Below are 22,569 nucleotides of genomic sequence, written 5' to 3' on the forward strand. Positions count from 1 at the left end.
ATATAAGGCCCTCAACACCTAAACTAATGAACTGATGGCGGTACATTTCAGGTGTTGTTGAGTTGAGTCCTCTAGGCTCCCATCCAGTCACACTCCTCTGCACTACTTCTGTGCCCTCACCATTTAAACACTTTCTCACAACAAGCCAGAGTCGTTAGTTGTGAGAGCGTGCTATTAGAGCATTATGGGAATCCCCATTGGGCTTTGAAAAAAGCAAAATTTACACTTGTCCTTTCTATTAGAATGCTGTTTTCCTGGAATTGGGATGTGTCTCCTAAATAAGATCTCTTCTGGTTCGTGCAAATAATGGCTTCATTTCTTTAGCCTGTTCACTTTGTTATTTTTATGAATATGACTTTAAAGAAGTCACATGCTGAACGGATACAATACTATGAAGCTCTGAGCTCTGTCTCCTCCCTGGTCTCAGCCCTGCCCTTCTAAGCTAGCCAGCTGTGCCGCTCTGTGTAGCCCCTCCATGCCCCAACAAACCAAGTCAGAGCTGGGGTCTTGACCTGTTGTGTTTTAGTCAGCTTTTCATTTGGATTTTAAAAAACAAAAAAGCGTATGTAATGGTTCTGGGGTCATAAATAACTAAGAAGCTCATTCTGTTTAATGATTATATAGTGTGCTGCTCTGTGAGGGGCTGTGGGCAGGATGCTGCCACGTGGTGGTGGGGCAGGCTGTGGACATTATTGCCAACTGTGCTGACGTTGACGCTGTGTGGATTGCTACCCCACAGACTAGATACTGAAAAGTAGAAGCAGAGGGTCTTAAGCAGTGTGTGTTGGTGGGGGTGGGGGGATCTATTTCCTGGAGATGTATAACAAACCCACTCACAAAAGCGTGTACTGGTGCCCAGCTGCTTTTCAGCCCTGGATGGCACCAGACTTTAACATTGTTTTCCATTGTCATAAAAATGGTATCACATTGTTATTTTATTTCTCCTTACTAATGAATTTGAGCAGTTTTCCCAATACTTAGTGTTTATATTTTATTTTCTGCCGTGCCCCTCCCTTATATTTTCTTGTTCACTGCTCCATCTCTCCCTTGGCCTCTTTCTCTCTCCCTTGGACTTCTTCTGTGGTGCTGGATGTGGTCCCCAAGTCGTACAGCTACAGTGCTGATCAAGCCTCCCAGCAGCCCGCATCCCTAGTCATCATTTGACTCTCTTTGTATGATCTCCTAGGTGTAGAGCTGTTTTTAAGGGGTCTATCTTTTCTCTTACAGTTTTCAGGTTTATATTAAGAAGCTTATAAAAATGTTCTAGGTCATCTTTTTATGAATATGTTTTTCTTGTGTATACTTGTCATGCTCTTTTCCTGCGTGTGCGTGCTTGTGTGTGTATTTGGGTACCAAGGTACTGAAGTAGTTTGTGTTCTCACTATGCCACTGGTCTTTTCCCACTATGCATTGCCCCTTTGTCATTAGGAAGTTCCCGTGTCTACGTGGCATCTGGCACTTTACTCCTCATTAAGTTCTAGCACTTACTTGATTTGGGAAGGAGGTTTTGAAGTAATAAAGTAAATTACAGTTCTAAATATAACTTAAGGAGCAGAAAGTGAAAGAAGCTCAGATGTTCGGCTTTCTGTAACAGAAGAATCAGGAGTGTGGCCCTGCTCCTCCTCCTTACTTCACAGGCCTGGAGACATCTCCACGCCACCTCCCGTGCCTCGTCCACCCCACAGCTGCCTGACACAGCTCGCTTGTGGTTTTTTAAGAACTCCAGAAACATGAAAACCAGAGAGGTGGCTCAGCTGATGCCATGAGTTCAGTCCCTGGAGCTGATGTATGCATGTCCACATGAGGTACCATATGTTTGTAATCCTAGGACTCCTGTGGTGAGATGGGAAGTGGAGCCAGGAACATTAGCCAGAAAGACCGCATCATGGTGGAAATAGATAGCCAAGTCTCAGAATTGTCCTCTGATCTCGACGCATGATATGGACAAGAGTTACAGAAACATGCATGCAGAATGCCTAACCCACAAGCAGCACTTATTACTAGTACTGTGTTGTACAAAAAGATAGTCTTATAACTGTAGATTATATCTGGACCAAACATAAGCAGATAAATAAATCTTTTCCAAATGATCATATATACAAGATGGAAAAAAGTATCCAATATGCTAATTTTGAGATTCATACAAGTAAATTAGTCTGAAAAATTAACATAAACAGCATTTTGTCAAATTTGCCACTTCTAAGAATTTTCCTGTTTTGTTGTTGTTGTTGTTGTTTCCTCCATACTGCTAGGCATGTAGATTTAACACAAGTTAAAAAAAATATATTTATTTGTGGGATAGATTTGCAGGGTATTAAACTTGGTGTTAGAGAATGTTCTGCCACTAAGAACATCCCTAGCCCATGCTCAACTACTTTATCAGATAAATAGGGAACAGACAGATGTTTTATAAGGGCCATGAAAGATTAAGTTAAAATGGCCTTTTTATGTAGCTACCAGCAGCATGGAGTGTCAGTGGAGAACCCACCAGTTTGGGAAAAGACTGGAGGACAGCAAGGCTGAAATGGGCATCATTCTGCCTGTGGCTACACTGCTGTGCTTGACCTTAAGCCATCGGTTCAGATGTGACCTGGTTCTCTCCTGTCGATCCAAGTCCCTGAGGGTAACTAACTGTGGCTCTAACGCCCTGGGTAGAAAGCTGGGTCTTCTTAATCACATTTCTGTAGAAACCAAGGTGAGTTCCGAAAGTTTAGAAATGAATGATATTCTTAATGAAGTTAGGTGTATAAAGTGAACCATTTGCAAGAGGCATTCCTTATGCCCAGGAGCAAGCCTTGACAGAGGGTTAACTTGCCAGGGCAGAACTAGCTCATACATAGTCTGTGGAGCAGAAGGAACACTTATGAAAGTGACTCTAATGGAGTCGTAAGAAAACATACCTGAGATATCTACTTTTCTTTCTATTATTTTTCCTTGTTAAAAACCAATTTTTTTTTAAAAAAATAGCCTCCTATTTTTAGTGCTATTTTTAAGATTTCATAAAGAAAGGTTAGGTTTAGTCATTTGTCTCATACCATTTTCATATTTTTGGCTGTGTATAAAAATATTCTATGTAGAGAAAATGGGAGATCAGACCTGTATTCTTCAAAGTATTCCATTTCAGCAAATGATGATCTATGTGCATTATGGTCATGTGCTGTGCGGTCACTTCACTCCAGATGCCATCTAACACTAGAGGACATGTATCCTGCATTCTTGCTTGTTTGTTGTTTGTTTTTGGAGACAGGGTCTCACAATGTAACTGTGGCTGGCTTGGAACTCACTATGTAGACCAGGCTGGCCTCAAACTCATAGAGATCAGCCTGTCTCTGCATCCCAAGTGCTGAAGTTAAGGCGTGCATCGTCATATCTGGTACACCATGCATCTTAATAGTTTTGAAATATATATATATGGTAGGAAGTCAAGTGAAGTTACTGGTCATAATCTCTTAATATGAGATTCAAGGAAATAGCTAATCAACAATGATGTGACACTTTAAAGAAAAGAACAACATGCTCTAGGTGACAGTTCTCCCAAGCCACTACTGTAGTGGAAGCTCATAGTATCAGCTGTCAGGTCACACCGACTCCAGGTATCAGTCCCCATGACACGTGGCCTCAGCGTTTATTTCACAACGGCGCTCTCCAAATGTAAAGAATTTTAACCATGCTGGGAAAACCTCAAGTAGTAAGAGATTTTTAGTAGAACTATTGATTTTTTTTTTAATGCACACATACTTTTTATATAGTACATAGATACCTTTTTAAGAGGTAAGCTAAATGAAAATGAGAAGGCATTGCTAGTTCAACATATGATTTGCAAAGGATACAGAGAGCTGAGGGTGTTGGATGGTTAACGACAGATAAATGCAGCAGGCAGAAGAAGGGACAGTGCACAGCGCCTCTGAAACTGGGGACAGTGCACAGTGCCTCTGAAACTATGCACTCAGCAGCAGAGCCTTATCTCTGAGAAGCTGGCGGCTGATTTGTTAAGAGTCAATGAACTGTCAGGCAGCTGGCGTCCACCCCCACTTTTGTCTGTCTTCTCTAACTTCAGACAAAGTAGGAACTAGTTTTATACACAAACCTTTTTGTTCAAATGTCTTTGCTGCCTTTTTAAGGAGATGTATTTTAAATGCTTTAAGGACCCCAAAAAGGATTACTCGTAATATATTATCCAGGCTTTTATATAAAATACTTACAAATAAAGAAATTGCAGAGATTTTGCACTAACCCTACATGCTGCATAAACTGATGACTGAATTGAACAGATGTCATGGCCAGGGCTGTATGTACTGTGGGATGAACAGAGGGCAGTAGGCGTTCACAGGAGTGTCGTGTTTCAGAAGTGTGGAAGACATAGTGAAGAGCCCTGAGTGATAAGTATAGGAAATCATGAATGGTCCCACGTAGGTGCCTACACCTCACTGCCAAGGGAGTATCTACTAATGTCCTGGGGACCCTTGTGTTATTATTTGGGAAAGACAGTGTTAGTTTTTCAAGTCTGTCTGTCTTTTTTTTTTTTAACTTATTTACTTTTAACAGAGAGAACTAATTAGTGCAAAGGGATAGGGCTTATGTTTCTATTAATTAATTAATTAATTAATTATATTTCTGTAACTATGCACTAGGTGAGGGAACTACTACATAGACATTAAACTGTGATAGACAGTTTGGACACTGGGTCCCCTCTATGGCTGAGAAACCCCAAAATGGCTTGTAAATACAGATACTTTAGTTAGTGCCACTTAGATTAGAAAATAGTATTTAGACTCATTGCAGTGAACATTTGCAAAGAAAGCTGTTTGGGCAAAAAGGTGTGACTCGCCATGACGTACCACAGCTTCCCCGGCATGGTGGTTTTGGTGGTGGTGGTGGTTTTTTGTTTTCTTTGGAGGCCAGGGTTGCAAGGGCAGAGGGCAGATATGGCGGCATGAGGAGATGAGTTGGGTTGGGGTACATGATGTAAAATTCACAAAGAATCAATAAAAAGGTGTGGTTTTTAAATGATTTTTAGATTTTACAGAATTTCTGAGTGGTTTTTGGTTGTCCAGTATTTGAGATCCAGCCAAGTGCGTTCTGCCAGCTGGTAAAGTGTATTATAAAATCAGCTTTAAAACTACAAGACTTACAAACATAGTATGTCTCCAATTCATTGATCTTTTGAATATAGGGAAGATGGAGGTGCCTTCATATACTATGTCATCAGAATGGGACATATGTTGCCTAGTGCCTTGAATATTAAAAGCCTACTTAGAACCCAGAGTATTAATGACTTCGGTGCCTGGGATGGCACCATATTGTTAAAAGGAGACAAAGTAAAGCATCATTAGTGAAAAGCTAGCATGGGTCACAGGAGAAGAAAACAGGAGCCCTGGGGTCGGCGTGACGTGTCTTCAGATGGGAACAGTGTAAGCATCATATGAGAAGAGATTAAAGAACACACAGAGAGAGAGGAGAGCAAGAAGCTGTAGGAGGCCACCAGGCCCGGAGACAGAAGTCTTGGCTAGGAAGGGAACTCTCTCCGCTAAGCCTGGAAGAAAACTGGCAGTGCCTGCTACTGTGAAACCAGAAGGTGGAGACTTCATTGGTGGCTGAACAGCAGAGCCTGCTGCTCTTTCTTTGCTGTCAGCGCCACTGTCATAGTAACCACTACAGCTTCTCCTGTGGTCAGAGGGCAGAGCTAGAAGGACGCACAGGGCGGTGATGCAGGTGAGTGGAGAGGTGGATTGGCTCCTGCCTCAAAGCACAGTGAACCGTGACACACGCAAGTAGCAAATTTATGGCCTTTACCAGTAGAGAAAAGAAGAGATTGTAAGAGGGAGTATGGTTTCCAGGTCTGCTCACTGGACGGTTACATAACACGCTGGTGATGAGGAATACTATGAACACTTTATGCTAATGAGCAGAGCCTGTGAGGAGCCAAGAGAGCACCCTCCCTCTGGAAGGCTCCTCAGTGTTGGGCGTGGAGGAGTACCAGAGTTGTAGGGAAAAGAGTATTTTTAGGAGAGAACTCCATTGCAGTTAAAGCCTCGTGGGTATTCTTAGTAACCCAGAGGTGGGAATATTCTGGGCAAGAGATGAGCAGCTTGTAAAGCAGCTTTGTAAAGCAGAATAAGACTTCTTTCCACAGGGCACGGGTGGGATGGGCCAGGGGATGTGGCACAAAGACCCTCAGAGAGGATTTAACGAGGGTGAGAGAGTAGGCACCCACAGGAGGTGAAGTCTGCCCTGATTTTAGGGGCAACACTGGATGGAGTCTTTGAAACTAAGAACCGGAGTGCAGCTATTTCTGCTTTCCAGAGGAGGTGGGGTGGCAGCATCTAGTGCTAGATGCTCAGGGAGCCGGAGGGAGGTGCGGTAGCCCCAGACGTGGATGCACGGAATCCCTAGTGTTGCTGTTTGAAAGAACATGGAAGTCACTTTAAGGAGGAAAAGAGAACTCAAACCTGGGAGTTTAACAAAGGTGTAGCCCTAACAAGGAAGGAAAACAGGAGGAAAGAGATTTCAGGCTACATGAACTTTCAAGAACAGATAGGTGTGTTATTTTGAAAAAGAAAAGAAATGTCAGAAAATATTTTCTTTGGGACAAACGCAGTATATGAACTAAAACCTAACCAAGCCACTGATGGTTTCCGACTGAGGAATTCTTCATGACTATGGCTCAGAAAAATAAAGAGAAAACATGAACAAAACAGTCAGTATACTGTAGGTTCAATATGTGAATCCTTTTTTTTCCACCTAAATGGAACAAATTGACTGAGTAAAGCCATTACACTACATTACTGAGCTGAGCCAGAAAGGAAGGGCGGGTCACAGAGATGGAAGTGGAAATGAAGCATCTTGGGCTGAGCAGTAAAGCCTGCATTCTCCCTGCAGGTGGCCTCCAGAGAGCTAGGGGCTGAGGCTCGCCTAGGAGATGTCCCTGTGTGTGCCTGTGTTGAGGGCTTGGCTCTCCTAACGGTAATAATTTGGGAGGTTCGGGAAGCTTGAGGTGGAATCTGGCAGGAGGCGATCGATCACTCGTATCCTTGGGGTAGCTCATCCCTGGCCCCTCGCTGTCTCTTTGTCTCTGCTTTCTGACTGCTCTGAGATGCCTGTTTCCATAGAAGACAGGCCTGTGCAGTTGCAATAAGGAGGAATTTTTCCCCTAAGAAATTTTGAAATTCTTGGGAAATTCAAAAACCTAAATGGCCAGTACACATAGGAAGTATATGTCAGTTATTGAGGAAACGCAACCGGAAGCATAGGCAAGGCAGACTCCCACGGAGGAGGAGGGAGACCTCCTGTGATGCAGTGAGTGTGGGGGCAGAGGTCACCTGTACTGCACCTGTAATCCAGCAGTCACTGTGAAATAAAATTAATAGTGTGTATACCTTTAAGTGTCTTAATTCCCTTCTGAGTCTGTTCTGGAGAAGTGTGGCTCATATACACGGGGTTTAATCAAGATTGTTTGTTTTACAGAATGCTTATAATTGCATAAGCAGTCAGAACCAGCTCATGGTCCATCATGATGAGACCATGAATACGTCTGCTACTGTCATAAAGCGGGACCTTACTGATCGCTGGAAATTAATGAGCAAGAGCTACCCATACTGATAACTCAGAGTCTTACTACATTGAGAGCAATCTGCAGACAAACTGCACAGGAGGCTATTTACATAAATTCACATATGTAGAAGCAATAACATGAAATATTCACAAGACTAATACACAGCAGACCCAAGGCTCTGATTTCCTCTACCGAGGCATGAAGAGGGAAGAGTAGGATCCAGCGGGAAACCAGGGGCTGTTTGTGCTATAACATAAATTAACGTTTTAGCACTTAAGACAGCTGAAGCAGACCTGCAGAAGGGTGAGGCCTGTGGTAGCAGGCCTGCCGCTCACTTTCACAGGTGTTCACTCTTTGCTTTAGTGTCTGTACCTTTCCTGTGTACCCAAAGGAGCTCACAGTATTCAGAACCTAAGTGAAAGAAACTTCTATCACTGTAGAAAAGAAGCCAACATGAGTCTGGCCAAGGTGGGGCTCATGGAGCAAGCTTTCTGTGCCGAGATCTATCCCTTCAGGGCCTGTGTGAAGGGAAAGATCAGTAGGAATGGTATCAACCTCAGTGCAGACTGACAAAGCCCTAGCCAAGGCCAGAAGGAAGGCTCCCTAGGCCCAGCCTTTCCAGGCTTCCTTAGTCAGCGGCTGGGGGAGGCCTAGGCAGCTGGTGTACCGTGAACAAGGGGGTTGGTTCTTGGTGCCTTGGCAGCTCCTGAGCGAGCCAGGGTAGTGAGTGAGCCCTTGCTGGTCCTTGGCAGGAATGTCCACCATACGTCACCATTATCAAGACACTGCATAAGTCCTATTGCCCTGAGGCTCCCTCTGTCTTTATCAATGAATTTATGCCTGGAATGAAATTAAGATGATAATTAAGCTTATAATGCCTACACCAACTATCTTTTAGAGCATATTGGTATAATCACTTTTCTTTATAAGGTTGTGCTTTATTTGCTGAACTCTGAGGATAGTCACATGCTATGACTTTCTTTTCATTTTTTCATCTCCTTTTTGTTCTCCCCACTTAATGTAAATGGCCAGTTCTAATTATTGGTAAGAGACCAGTTGTTACATTCTTATGTTTGGAGGGTGAGATACAGAAGGGATGGCTCTGCCTAAGTATCTTAATGAGTGTTACCTTAGGAATCACTGCATGTGCTCTTGTATGACTACATAGTGCTATTTCCACATCAGCCCGGCAAAGGATGCAATAGGGACAGAACTGCCAAATACTGAAAACTTGCTCCTCCATCTATCTGGGTCACATATCATGCTAGACTTATATTCCATAGAAACAACATTTGTCAATAAATAAAACAAAGATACACTTTATCTGAAAATGTCCAGAGTTGTTAGTAACAGTTGCAGATCCCCAATGTCCAGCTTCCTGGTGCCCTGATGGAGTCTTGCTAATGAGTCGTGTGGACACATCAGTAGGGTGGTTTTGATAAGTTGGTGAGTAATGTTCAATTGTATGGACTCTGAGACTGCTAGAGATATAATATAGACTTTACTCTGTCCATTAGGATGTTAAGGCCACTGCCTAACATTTGCACTGAATGCATGGTGTTCCAGCATGTATTCACAGGCCTTCCGAGCATTGCACACTGGGTATTTCTGAGGTGCTTCTAGTGACACACAGACTGATGCTCCTAATTAAGCAGAAAAGGACTTCATTTAGTCTTGACTTTTCACACTTGTGACAAAGACAGGAGAGCAAAGCCAGAGTCCCAGCTTTCAGAACAGCTTACAAACTTCTCCAGATACGTGGTCAAAGTGTTGATGCAGCCCCAGGCTGACACACAGCTTGTTTGGAGGGGAGGTGGTTTCTGTTTGAAGAACTTGACCTTGAGACCAGACTCCTACTGCAAGTAGGCAGAATTGAGGGGGCGGAGCCTCCTGCTTCCTGGAGCCAGTCTGCAGGTGAGCATGAGTCACTGTGTGGCCTGAGTACATCTTAGGCCAAGACAAAGTCCCTTGCCTCTGGCTCCAAGTAGGGAATTATGAGGAACTATGCCTTGTCCCTAACTCCAGGTAGAAACTTCCTCTACAGTTCCTTGAAAGATTGTTTCCAAGATCATAGAAGATGCCACAAACACAACTTAAAGATCTATCATAATAGAATTTTTTCTATAAAGTGGAAAATCATACCAGCCTCAATCCCTTCTTGTCATTGGGAACAATCTGTAAAAGCCGTATCACAAATACTGGGAGATCCAGGAGTGATTTCTTCCTAGACTAGCTTGATACAAATAGCCAGTGTTGTGGGGAAAGCTCTATCTAATAAAAGAATAGATATCACCAACACACACACACACACACACACACACACACACACACACACACACACACATACAAAAACACACAGCCAAAAGAAAAATAACTGTGAAACGTTGTGAGGAGGGGGTGATGCTGATTCCTGAGGTGTTCTCAGCATGGTACTGACCAGCAGTGTGGACCCACCTGGACTGCACTGCTGCACTGCTCTGCTGCAGTCATTGTTGAACGCTGTGAAGCAGCTGCTGTTCTTCTATGCCTCGTCCAATGAGCCTGCACCATCAAGTTCCCTAGGAAAGGATCTCGTATCAGAAAGTGATGAGCAGTGAAGGGTCATTGCTCTATATCACTCCCTTTGTGTGCAGAAACTATTTTCGTCAGTCCCACCTGTTGACACTTGGGGTTAGTTCCCGTGTTGTGGGTCTTCTATTCCAAAAGTCCTTGCCAAGTTTCAGCAATTCATGTTTTAAATCTGGGTCTTCGGTCCCTTCTGGATTGATTGTTGTACATGGTGAGAAAGATAAGAATCTAACTTCAGGGAGAACCCAGTTTTCATAGCACTATTTATTGGATAGGCTACCCCACCCCATGCCCCCAAGTATATTTTTGCTCCTTTGTCAAAAATTCTGTGAACTTAACTTTGCTATTTCCAGCTCTTCTGTTCCATTCCATTGGCCTGCCTGTGTACTTCTATGCCAGCCCCAGACTGCCTCCGTCACTATAGCTCTGTGGTATAATTTGAGGGTGGGTGTTGTAATACCTCCAGTACTGTTCTTACTCCTTAGGATTGCTTTGGCTGTTTGTGGCTTTTTATGGTTTTATATGAATTCATGTATTATTTTTCCTAAATCATTGAAATATAGCATGGAAAATTTAGTGGTATAAATTAATTTTGGTAGCATAGACATTTTCATAATATTAATTTTCCCCACCTAGAAACATGGAATATTTTTTTCTATTGTCTAGTATCTCTGGTGATTTTGCTTTTTGTTATCTTGGGATTTTCATTATAGAAGCATTTCATTTCTTTGTTTAGCTATATTTTTAAACACTTATTTTTTAACTTAATTTAATTTTAATGGGTTTGATGGCATTTGCCTTTAATCCCTGTACTTCAGAGGCTGAGGCAGAAAAATATCTAGAGAGTTCCAGGCCACTCTGATCTACATAGCACACTCCAGGCCAGGCAGGGCTACATGGTGAGATAATGACACCCTGTCCCCTGCAGCTCCCTATCCCCCACTGAAAAAAACCAAACCAACAAACAAAAACTTAAATTGGAGGTTAGTACAGCAGCAAAGGAACCCATGATCACAGTTAAAGTGTTCAATATCCCTAAGTATCAGAGAAATACAAATTAGAGCTACTTTAAGATTCCACCTCGCCCTCATCAGAATGGCTATAAATAAATCTGACCGCAAATGTCGGAGAAGATGTGGAGAGAAAGGAACCCTTATCCAATGCTGATGGGAGCACAAATGAATACAGCCATTGTGGAAATCAATTTGGAGATTTCTCAAAAACACAAACACAAAACAAAACAAAAACTAAAAATAGAACTACTGTGTTCCAGCTGCGTATCTACCCAGAGAACTCCATACTCTATTACTATAGAGATATTTGCACCCCCTTATTCATTGATGTTTTGTTTACAGTAACAACGGATTGGAATTAACCTAGTTGTCCATCAACAGATGGATGAATAATGAAAATTTTATGTATATGTGTGTATATGAATACTACTCTGTTGTAAAGAAAAATGAAAACTATGCAGGAAAATGAAATTTAAAATTTACAGGCAAATGGATGAGCTTAGAATATATAATATCATGCAAGGTCACACAATCACAGAAAGAAAACTTCATGCTCTCTTATTCAGAATCTGGACAATAATATATGAATACATAAACATGTACATTGTGCGTATAGTATACATGAATAAAGAAAGCAAAGAAGCTAAATATAAGAAAATACAGAAGGGCTGAAAGCAGGTAATAGGTACAAAGTCATGAAAAATATTAAAGACAATTGGTTTTCTTTTTCTAATTCTGTTGTAAGATTTTGTTAGTGGATAAGTGCTTGAAATTTTTTCAATACTGAAAGTATAAATTTAAATGTGAGGCTCTAGCTTCCATCCCAACTGTATTAAAGTCCACTGCATTATATATAGGCTTTAGATCTGGTTAATATTGGTGTGTGATATTTTTATTTATTTTCAAGTTTTTATACTAGAGGTTACAAAATTAGTAATACATATGACTATTCTTAGAACAGTGCTTGGAACTTACAAAGCCAGTGCACTGTCAGGTAGTTACTGCAGAGAGTTGCAGACATACGTAAGGTTTATGACAAACATTAACCTAGCCATAACTATTCTTTTAATGTTCGGTTGCCTGTTCTTTTGAACTAGCAGTCACTGTCAAGTTAAACTGCTTACAGCTGGATAGATGTGTAGGCAGATGTTACAGTACACAGGACCTGGATATATTTTTGCAGATGTTAATTCTAACTGAAAGCTTCAGCAAGTGATGTGTCGGATTTGATCTTCTGGTGTCTTATAGAACAGTGTGCTCTTTGTTTAATCAAGTCCTATCAAACCAACAGTAAGAGATGTACACATACAGTTAAACCACTTAATAACCAAATTAGTTTTCATTCTGGTATAGCATAAAGAGTATTTCTCTAGATAGCTTTTCTTACTTCTCAATACAAGTTCGGAGTCCATGGCATAAGCATATTCCTTTTATTTGTTTGTATCCCTCTGCGAAGTAGCCACACGAGTACATTGTAAATAGAGTGGACATTTTTGGTTATATGACAGAATAAAGAAAGCCACCCACTTCCTGTAGGGTCCGAGTGTTTCCTTGGTGCAGTGACTTAGAGGAAATGTGGCACCATGGTTCCCGTCATGTCCCAACATGCAGTACATGAGAAGAGATATCAAAAGTAGCCATTGAGGAAGAAGGACTCAGGATGGTTGGGCAACATGTAAACAGCATGCGAAAGCACTGTCTAAAGCCTTGAGTAGAATTGAAGCCAGAGAGGGCGCATAGGCATCTACACGCTGAGACGCGAGTATTCTCAACTCAGACACCCACATGTCTGCAGGTTCGTCTCCTAGAATTGCATAACGCCTCACTGTAGCTTTATGTGATGGGTACGTTCCTGTGTTTCCTGTGACAAACATTAACTCGTATCTGCCCGAGCAGCCAACCTGGTCGCCTTATATGCCTTTTATTTTGACCCCCAGGAGCTTCAGTTTCAACGACTCACCCGAGAACTGGAAGTGGAAAGGCAGATTGTTGCCAGTCAGCTAGAAAGATGTAGGCTTGGAGCAGAATCGCCAAGCATCGCCAGCACCAGGTACAGGGCCAGTGGCTCTATCTTTATGCACCCAAATTACATGTCCTCGTAAGTTAACAGGGCTGTGCGACTCGTCCTGTAGAATGCTGTTCCTGGTAACTTCCATTCTGAATTTGACACCAAAATGTCTATTTATTTGACTTGTGAGAAGCTGCTGACAGCATTGATTATCTTTCAGTCCTGTGCTGAAGTAATTGATACAGCATTGGTAAGCTCATGTGGCAAAAGAGGAAATCTGACGTCTTGCATGCACACCATTGATGGACGCAGCACAGTTAATGGCTACCTGGTAAATCGAGTTGGCTGGTGCTTGGGCAACATGGAATAGATTTTTCAAACTAAGAAATATTTATTTCTAAGTGGTATGGTTTAGTTGGCCTTTAGAAATGCCTTCAATTTACAATTGAGTTTTTCTAAAATCTGTGTAACTGCTATATACATTGATTACTCTATAAAATAACCAGTGTTCAAGTGTGGTAAGTACAGAATGAGTTTAAGGTAGTCAAATATAGCAGTTAACAAATTGGGGATTTAATTGAAGAAACACATTTATCACAATTGTTGTTGTTGTTGTTGTTGTTGTTTTAAATGGCCTCTTCTCCTCTTTAGGAATATCACGGTTGTATAAATTACCATGTGTTAAATCACTGCTTACCTGCAGACCTGCTTCTTAAAAATTATGTGTTACTACATCTTATCATTTGCATCTTTAAGCTTGATATATGTGACCTACGCACTGCACCGCAATTGCATTAGTTTATTCTCCTCTGTTTCTTCTGTAGCTCATTGGAGACAACATCTTTTTGCTGAATAAGATGCTGCTTGTAGCTTCTCTTTTCTAGTGTGTGGTTGGTATGGTCTTTAAACGCTTAGACTTGGTTTGCACAAATGTTTCAGCCTTGGGTGTGTATACTGACATGGCATAAATCATATAAATAAAGCCAATAGGACTGCTTAAAGATATAAAAGTAGGTGATCATATTTTTTTTTAATATTATGGGAAGTCTTTTCTTTCTTCCTTTTTAAAAACCTGTTTATTTATGTTGAGTGTGTTTTGTGAGCGCTCATGCCATGGTGCGCACATGGAGATCAGAACAACTTGCAGAAACAGGTTCTTTCCTTCATCCATATGTGTCTCAGGGGTCGGAGTCAGGCCATTATCTTTACCCACTGAGCCATCTTGTTGGGTCAGGCAGGCTTTTATACTAAGAAATGTATACACAAGCAAATATTATAATGTCTAATATTATAAATGTCTAACTATGCCTTTTGGTAGCCAATGAGATAATTTGCCACAGAAGGGAACATTATAAAAGAAGAAAATCAATTCCGCTCGATAGTTTTTTGAAGGTATCAATAGTTTTAGCATTAAAAATGGAAGTCTACAAATTCAGGAATATGATGCTATGTATGTTTTCAAAAAGAATAAACCAGATGAATAGAAAAATAGAATTTTATATTAATAAGAAAATTAATCCATCATGTGAGAGGCCGGGCAGGACGCCTGGCCCTGGCAATAGCTGACTCAGAAAAATCGGATTTATCCTGTTAAACTTATAGAAATAATTTCCATGTCAATTATAAAAGTTGATATTTAGAGAAAATGGGAGAACAAGGGTGGGGGGGAAGACCACTAAACTTTGAACTGCCTTTGCTGGAAGCTGGGGAGTTACCAGATCCCAAGATAAGCATGGGAGTTGTGTTTAATTTCCATGCACAGCCCAAGGAATGAAGGCATGGGCATTCACAATTTGGTGGATTTGATTTGGTTATCTCATTAAGTTGTATCCTTCAAAGGGCTACATGGAAGGCAAACACCATACTCATGCAGTGTGTGGGTTTGGAGTCTAATTGTAGCTCTCCGAATTATTTAGGAATCCTTGTCTTTGCAACTGTCACCTCTAGAGATGAGCTCACAGTCAGATTTTGTAAAACACAAACCCCTAGTGGAATTTTTCAGTGTGTACCCTGTCATAGAAACGTCCCCTTGTGATGGCCCCTTTACAGGAGCTGTGACCTGTTGAGAGGTCCCAGAACACCAAAGTAACACAGACACGAGAAGGGATGCACCAGGTGGGAGGGGTGCGTTTTTATATGCTACACTATGTTCTGATTTTTTAAAGTTTTCACTAAAATGTTTCTTGCGGGGGTGGGGGTGGAGGGAGGCTTGACAATGAGTAAAAAATTAGTAAACAGTATCCATCCAATTTCTAACTCCTCAAACTAGAAGCCATTGGAGAAACTTTGAAAGGCATACATGGTACAAAGGATGCTCACTGCAATGTTGTTGGCAAAAGTCAAACAAAAGTCAAACAATTAATAGAACTTAATTGAGGGGCAGACATATCTCTGTGAGTTTAAGGCCAATCTGTTCTACAAACCAAGTCCAGGACAGCCAAGACTAGACAAGAAACCCTGTCTTGGGAAACAAAAATAGATGGATGGATGATAGACAGGCAGGAAGGCAGAGTTAATTGTCCACCAAGATAGAAGTAGGAAATGAACTATAAATAGACAGTCTAGAATAGTTAAAATGAGATACATATATCAACATGAACATGGTTTCAAAGCAGACTTGACTGGGATATGACAAAAAAGCCAAACAAGAAGAAGAACCAAAGGAAAACATAGCTACAGAAATACACACATTTGCGCACACAGGAGTCCCATAAACCCCAACCACAACTCATAATATGTATCAAGGGACCCGTAAGGGTTTTTGGTTTTGTTTAGTTTTTTTGGTGTCTCCCCCACCCCCAAGACAGGGTCTCTTTGTAGCCTTGGCTGTCCTGGACTCATTTTGTAGATTTGGCTGGCCTCAAAGTCATAGTGATCCACCAGCCTCTGCCTCCCAAGTGGCCACCACACCCTGCAAGAGTTTTGGTGTTTTGTTTATTTGGTTGGTTTGGTTTTAAAGCCCTGATTTAATATTGTGAGACAGTGGACCTTTAAAGATGTCACTGATTTCATTTTGTGTTGGCCATCTACTCCTGGGCATGGGGCTTACGCTTTAAAGTGGTTTGTTTCCCAAGTGAGACTCTCTTTGAGAAAACTAATTTTTCATTGGCAAGTAGTTATCAACTGGAGCTAGCTTCTGGGTTAGGAATGTGTCCTTCTGGGCATGTGTCCACTTCCCCTTTCAGCTCTAGGACCCCATCTGGTACAGACCTATGCAGGCCCTATGCATGCTGCCACAGTCTCTGAGTTGGTATGTCCACCAGCCCTGTTGTGTCTAGAAAGCCTTGATTCCTTGGTGTGCTTCATCCCCTCTGATTCTTAGGGTCTTTCTCCCTCCTCTTCCAGAGTTCTCTGAGCCCTGAGGGGAGGGATTTGATTGAGACATCCTGTTTAGGGCTGAATGTCCCAAAGATCTCTCTCTGTATAAGGTCTGGCTGTGGGTCTCTGTTCGTTACCAGCTGCTGTAGGGGAGGCTTCTCTGAAGATGGCTGAGCAAGACACAGATCTATAAGTATAACAGAACGTTGTTAGGAGTCATTTTATTGCTATGTTCCTTTCATATAAAAGTAATAATTTGGTTTCCCCCACGTCCCTGGTCTATACTACCTAGGCTACCCAAGCAGTGCTGGATATGGGTTCTATATCATGGAGTGGGACTTAAATCAGATACTGGTTGGTTCCTCCCATGAGCTTTGTACCACTATTGTACCAGCATATCTTGTAGATTGAAGGGTTTGTAGCTGGGTTGGTGTTTACTTGTCTCCTTTAGTAGTGTACAGAGTACCTTCCAGCACCATGAATACTACTAGTCCGAGAGTCTCGGTAGATACCAGCTTGACTTCTCCATGTTCAATGAATTGTATAGGTGTTGTCTTCCGCAGTAGGGCCTTACTCTAAGTTTGTGGAGAGCTGGCAATAGCCAGGTTGTTTGGGGGTTCCCATGGGACCCCTTTAGCCAACAATTCAATTATATGTAACCCATTCTTGCTCCTGGAAGCTTCATTTTGTGATAAGATGTCCAGCTGTGTCTCTGTCTTTCCCGCTACTTGGAGAGTTCACGTAGATCACCTTCCTATATGTATATATTATAGAAAGTTTCTACTGTGTTAGGTTTCCATACAGCCCTTCAAATAGACCTTAGTCTTAGCTGTTCCTCCTTGTGTTCTCTCTCTTGTCCTACTCTTTCCTCTCCTCCCTGTTTATTCTCCCACTACAGGCCCTCCTCCTTGTCTATCCATAACTATCTATTCTATTTCCCTTCCTAGGGAGGCCCACCCCCTACCCCAGTCCTCTACTGTCTACCAAACCTCTGTGGTTATATGGATTGTAGCCAGCTTATCAGTGACGTAACAGTTAACATCCTCATGTAAGTGAATACATACAGCATTTGTCTTTCTGCATCCGATTATCTCACTTAGGATGTTTTATTTGTTTGATTGATTGATTGTTTTCTAGTTACATCCATTTGCTTCCAGATTTCATTATTTCATTATTAATGGCTAAGTAGTAGTCCATTGTGTAAATTTTCTTTATCCACTCATCTGCTGACAGACATCTAGGTTGTTTCCAGTTTGTGGCTCTTGAGAACTGAGCAGCAATGACCATGGTTGAGCATGTGTCTCTGTAGTACAATGAAGCATCCTTTGGGTATATGCCCGAGAATGGTATAGCGGGATCTTGGCATAGATTGAATCCCTCTTTCTGATTTCCATAGTGGCTCTATGCGTTTGCACTCCCACCAGCAGTAGATGAGTGTTGCCCTCACTCCACATTCCCACTAGCATGAGCTGTCATTTGTTTTATTGATCTTAGCCATTCTGATGGCTGTAAGGTGTAATCTCAAAGTTGTGCATTGCATTTCCCTGATGACTAAGGATGTTGAACATTTCTTTAAATTCTCTCAGCCATTTGAATTTTCTCTTTTGAAAATTCTGTTTAGATCTGCACCCCATTTTTAATTGCATTATTTGTTTTCTTGATAGCTAAGGTTTTTTGTTTGTTCTTCTTTTTGGTTCTTTAGATCGTTTTGATGTTAGTTCTCTATCTTGTAGCTGATAAAACATCTTTTCCCATTGTATAGACTGCCACTTTGTCCCAAAAGTTTTGCCATGGAAAAACTTTTCAGTTTCATGAGGTCCCGTTAATTAATTGTTCTTAGAGCCTGCGCTATCAGTGTTTTGTTCAGAAAGGTTTTTCCTATACAAATTATTAAACTTGAAATTGTTCATTAGTGAACTCGTGATAAAAGATCATAAACAATATTTTTGAATGACACCAATTTAAGAAAGTAATACCTCTTCAAAGGAAGGAAGAAAGAAGTCATCATGAGCTAAGCTTTGGCCAAATCTGTAAAATTATATTTAACAGGGCCATCTGGAACAAACATGACAAAATGTTAACATCTGTTGAGTGAGGATGTGTTTGTTATTTGCATGGCTAGTAAACTTTGATTTTTAAAATATTAATTAGGGCTATATAACTGATCTAATTCTATAGATTTGTTTTAAAACCTATAAAATATATATTCTGGGTAACAAAATAATTACTGTCAATGAATTTTATTCTTTATTTTGTGTGTGCTTTGTGCTTAGTTCTCACTGCCTGAAGTCAAAGCCAGCACATCACTAGAGTTTCATCCATTCACACAGGTAGTGCTGGCCCTTGGCTATGGGGAAGGAACCTCATTAGGACATCCGTAGGATGCGGAGACGGTGGGTGTAAAACAGAATGAGAATCTAAGCAGCCAAAAGAATGAGTTACCAGATTGTTAGAGTTACAGCTAGGGACAAGGTTCTTCATTCCATGAACTCACTCAGGTGTCCTCTCAGGTCAGACCCCCTTGTGTTCCTGATGCCCCAACTGCTAACCCCTTTCCATAGCCTCTCCCAAGTTCCACGGGGAAAGTGGTTTCCCTTCCAATAAACTCATAACTGTGGGCCTGTGTTAGCCCACTGTGAAGTGGTGAGGCCCAACCACTGCACACCTACTGGCTCAGCAGCCCTGCTCCCACCCAAATGTGCACTAAATGCATCATGGGCCTCACTGAGAGACAGCAGCTCATCAGAGGTGGCTTTGCAAGTTCTTCACGCACTGTTCTTGGTGTCTGCCTTTCCCACAACTTATGATGCTCTCCAGAGGACCCACAGTGCAGTTGGCAGAGTTGCTCAGCTCTGAGGCCAGCATTGCTGCACACCATTCAAAGAAGGATGTTAGCAAAGAGAGCAGCAGTGCTCTGTTCTGTCCTGTGAGAGAGACTCTGCCTCTGTGTGTCTCCTGGCCCCTTCCTGCCCACTTTGGAACCAGAATGTAAAGATGTAAATAGAGATTAGCTCTGATACCTACATCCCCTTTGCTGTCAGCCTCCTGATTGGTTCAAAGGACACTGACGTAGAATCCCTGCTCAAGCCCAAGAAGCTTCCTGTTGGATACTTTTTCATTTTATGTGTGAAATGAGTTTAGTCAGAAAAATAAATAGACATTTTATAACCTGTTACCTTCCTTAAGATCTTTGTCAGTGAGAGTAAGGTAACCTGTAAGACTGTCTAACTTTTTGTCTAAATATGCATCAAAAGAAAATGTATATTTTAATCAGCATTTTAGCTGCCCACAATTTTCACCATTACTGCCGTCCCTGAGTGAAGAGGCGGCAGCACGAGGCAGGCTTGCCGAGGGGCTTGCACTGCAGCTCCGCAGCGGGCAGTGCAGCCCCTCACACTTGAGCTTCTCATGCTGGGTGCTCCGCTGAGGACTTTACAACAACCTCAACTGGAATGCTCGGATTTTCTATTAATCACCCAGAAGAAGTGTTCCAAACAAGGCAGCAAAAGCTAATTTTATATGATTTTCCATTTGTTTTATTTTGTAGCATTCTAACATACATAAACCAGCAATATTAATGCATTTGTAATGTTCCTGATGTGGACTTGGTGGTGTCTGCAAAGACAATGTCTGATACTAACTATTGTCACTAAACCTTAAAAGGCCCTGAAATTAGTAAAGGTACTTATTCTGAGTACTGTGTAGCTGGTTGAGTTAATATTTCATCTCATCCAATGCATTTGAAACATCTTTTAAAATACAGAAACTAAAAATAAAGTGTGAGGATTAGAGGAAAGGGGAGGTAAAATTTAGAAAGATGAAATGGAGCCAAGATTAAAATAGAACAAAAAAATGTATATGTAGCATGCTTTGCATTACTAAGGTTGAGAGCCAATTTTGCTCTGAGCATCCTAGCAGCCGTGCTGGAAGACAGAAGCAGTCCTGATGTGAGTGTGCACAAGACGGAAACAGATCTCATTAATGAATGTCACGGTGTTAGCATGTACAAAATGGAAATGTACCAGGCAGCTCAGGAAGATCCTCCCATCCTGGGTGCCAAGACTTCAGTGGTTTCTCCTATATGATCACATAAGAGAGTATTGTTTGACCCTCAGTGGCCTCTGTTAACAAATTGCAGAAACAAGCTCATAGGGCAATTTCTCATTGCTAAGTGGAAGATAGATAAATGAAATGACACTTTTGCTAAAAGTAATTCCACTGGAGGCCAATTCTGACATCTAGCTTGGCTCAGGGCAGTATTTAGCACATGTAGATAGATGAATGGCTTTCAGGTCCACTAAGCAGGCAGCCTGCCGTGACTATTTCTGTCTGCATAGGTTTTGAGAGTCATGGATGGTAAGGGATGCTAAGATGTAAGGTGCCTCATGTTGCAGTTTTCTGCACAGGTGTGCTATATGCACATTAGTGACAAAAATGGCTCCCAGGAACTGCTATGCTATGCAAAGCCCGGGAGCCACCCAGAACATCCAGCATACCTGATGAACATGGCATTTGGTCCACTTCTCCCTCCAGTGGCATCAGAGGAGGGTTATGGTTCAACTTAACTGGCTAAAATAACAGTAGAAAGACCTAGAACTCACCATGAGAAAGCCACCCGGATGCTGCGCCCATCCACACACCTGGAGCCTGCCCTGCTTTGTTCCCAAGAGCATGTAAAGGGGTGAGGGAAGGGGGGACCAAGACCTTAGTCTCAAGAGCCTGGGAAGGGGGTGGGGACCAAGACCATAGTCTCAAGAGCCTGGAAAGGGGTGAGGGAAGGGGGGACCAAGACCTTAGTCTCAAGAGACTGGGAAGGGGGAGGAACCAAGGCCCTGGGAAGGGTGACCAAGACCATAGTCTCAAGAGCATGGAAGGGGTGAGGGAAGGGGGACCAAGACCATAGTCGATAACTACTATATTTAAAAGTCAGGTGTCTTGAAATGCAAACCACAGCAGATCCACCCCTTTGTAGTAGTTTCATGATTTCTGACTAACACAATTGGCATAGCACTGTGTGGCCACCTCCACAATCCACAGAGCGTATTTTCATCACCCTCCCAAAAATGAGACAACTACTTTTAAAAGCTTGCTACATTTCTTTCTCTTCGATTTTTTATTCTTTACATGAAAGTAATTCCCACAAGTAACTTTTCACCTTATTCTTCAAGTTGCACTCTGATATGCCAGGCTTATTAGCTGAACAGCTTCTAATGGCTCCCACTTGTCCAAAATATCCCAGGGAAGCAATAGCTCGGAGCCCGGGGATGCTCATTTGCCAGCAGCCTGAGATTCCTGCAGCCTTCCCGGGGCAGGTGCACAGTGAGCAAAGAGGTGCCTAGGGACATAGGACCAGCAAAGGAAGCAGCATTCGGGTCCACAAGGTATATATAGCCTGTGTTCACATCGCATTCAAGCAAGGAAAGTACAGTAGTTGTTCATCTTGCTGGGTCACAAGGCCAGGCAAGCATAGAAAACATGGTTAGAATAGACATCAGTAAGTGAAAATATGAGTCTTAGGATTCTTGAGTTTTAGTGCATAATGTGGAAACTGCTAAGAGGCTTGAGATCCTGCTCTGTTGCCCAGAAGCTCACCTTGACTTGGTTCCTCAGCTCGTCCCAGATAAGTTTTAAATGGTAAAAGTATGTTTCTTTGCAAGCTGAAGGTTTGTTTCTCATACTTTATCTTGTAAATCATAACATTTTCACTTGTGAAAATACTCAGTTTTCATCTTTAGTGAAGTTTTTAAAAGGCTAATAGTTGCAGACTATTGATTTTTTTCTCCTGTGTTGTTCAAATACACTTATATTACTTAGAAACGTTCTTTATTGGCTGCTGCTGCTGCTCTCAAAGCTTCTAGACTGAAAAACCCTGTCCTTACACCTGCATAGAGGAGAAGGGGTGGGGCGGCAGTGCTGACATCAGCAACATCGCACTTGTCCCAAGATGTTCATTCTCTCTCTCTCTCCCTCTCTCTCTCCCTCCATCTCCCTCTCCCCTCCCTCCTTCCCTCACTCCCTCCTTTCTTCCTTCCTTCCCTCCTTAGTTTAAAGCCCCAATCAAGTAGAATTCTTCATGGTTCACAAAAGGTCATGCAGCTTAGACAGTCTTC

The 22,569-nt window shown here is 42.0% G+C and overlaps 1 protein-coding gene across 16 annotated transcripts in view; it reads left to right on the forward strand.

The window, feature by feature from the left end:
• Positions 1 to 22,569, forward strand: part of PKP4 (plakophilin 4) — a 213,853-nt gene that overhangs the window by 109,722 nt on the left and 81,562 nt on the right. For 14 of the 16 annotated variants that reach the window (XM_084799657.1, XM_084799653.1, XM_084799647.1 and 11 more), the window contains one exon: positions 13,071 to 13,183. The exons of the other annotated variants lie outside the window; for them this stretch is intronic. In XM_084799657.1, the coding sequence (XP_084655783.1) occupies positions 13,071 to 13,183 (113 nt within the window). The remainder of the gene's footprint in view (positions 1 to 13,070; positions 13,184 to 22,569) is intronic. 16 annotated transcript variants of the gene reach the window in all.

Source organism: Acomys minous (genome assembly GCF_964271855.1).
Source record: "Acomys minous genome assembly, chromosome: 10".
NCBI classification, from domain to species: Eukaryota; Metazoa; Chordata; class Mammalia; order Rodentia; family Muridae; genus Acomys; species Acomys minous.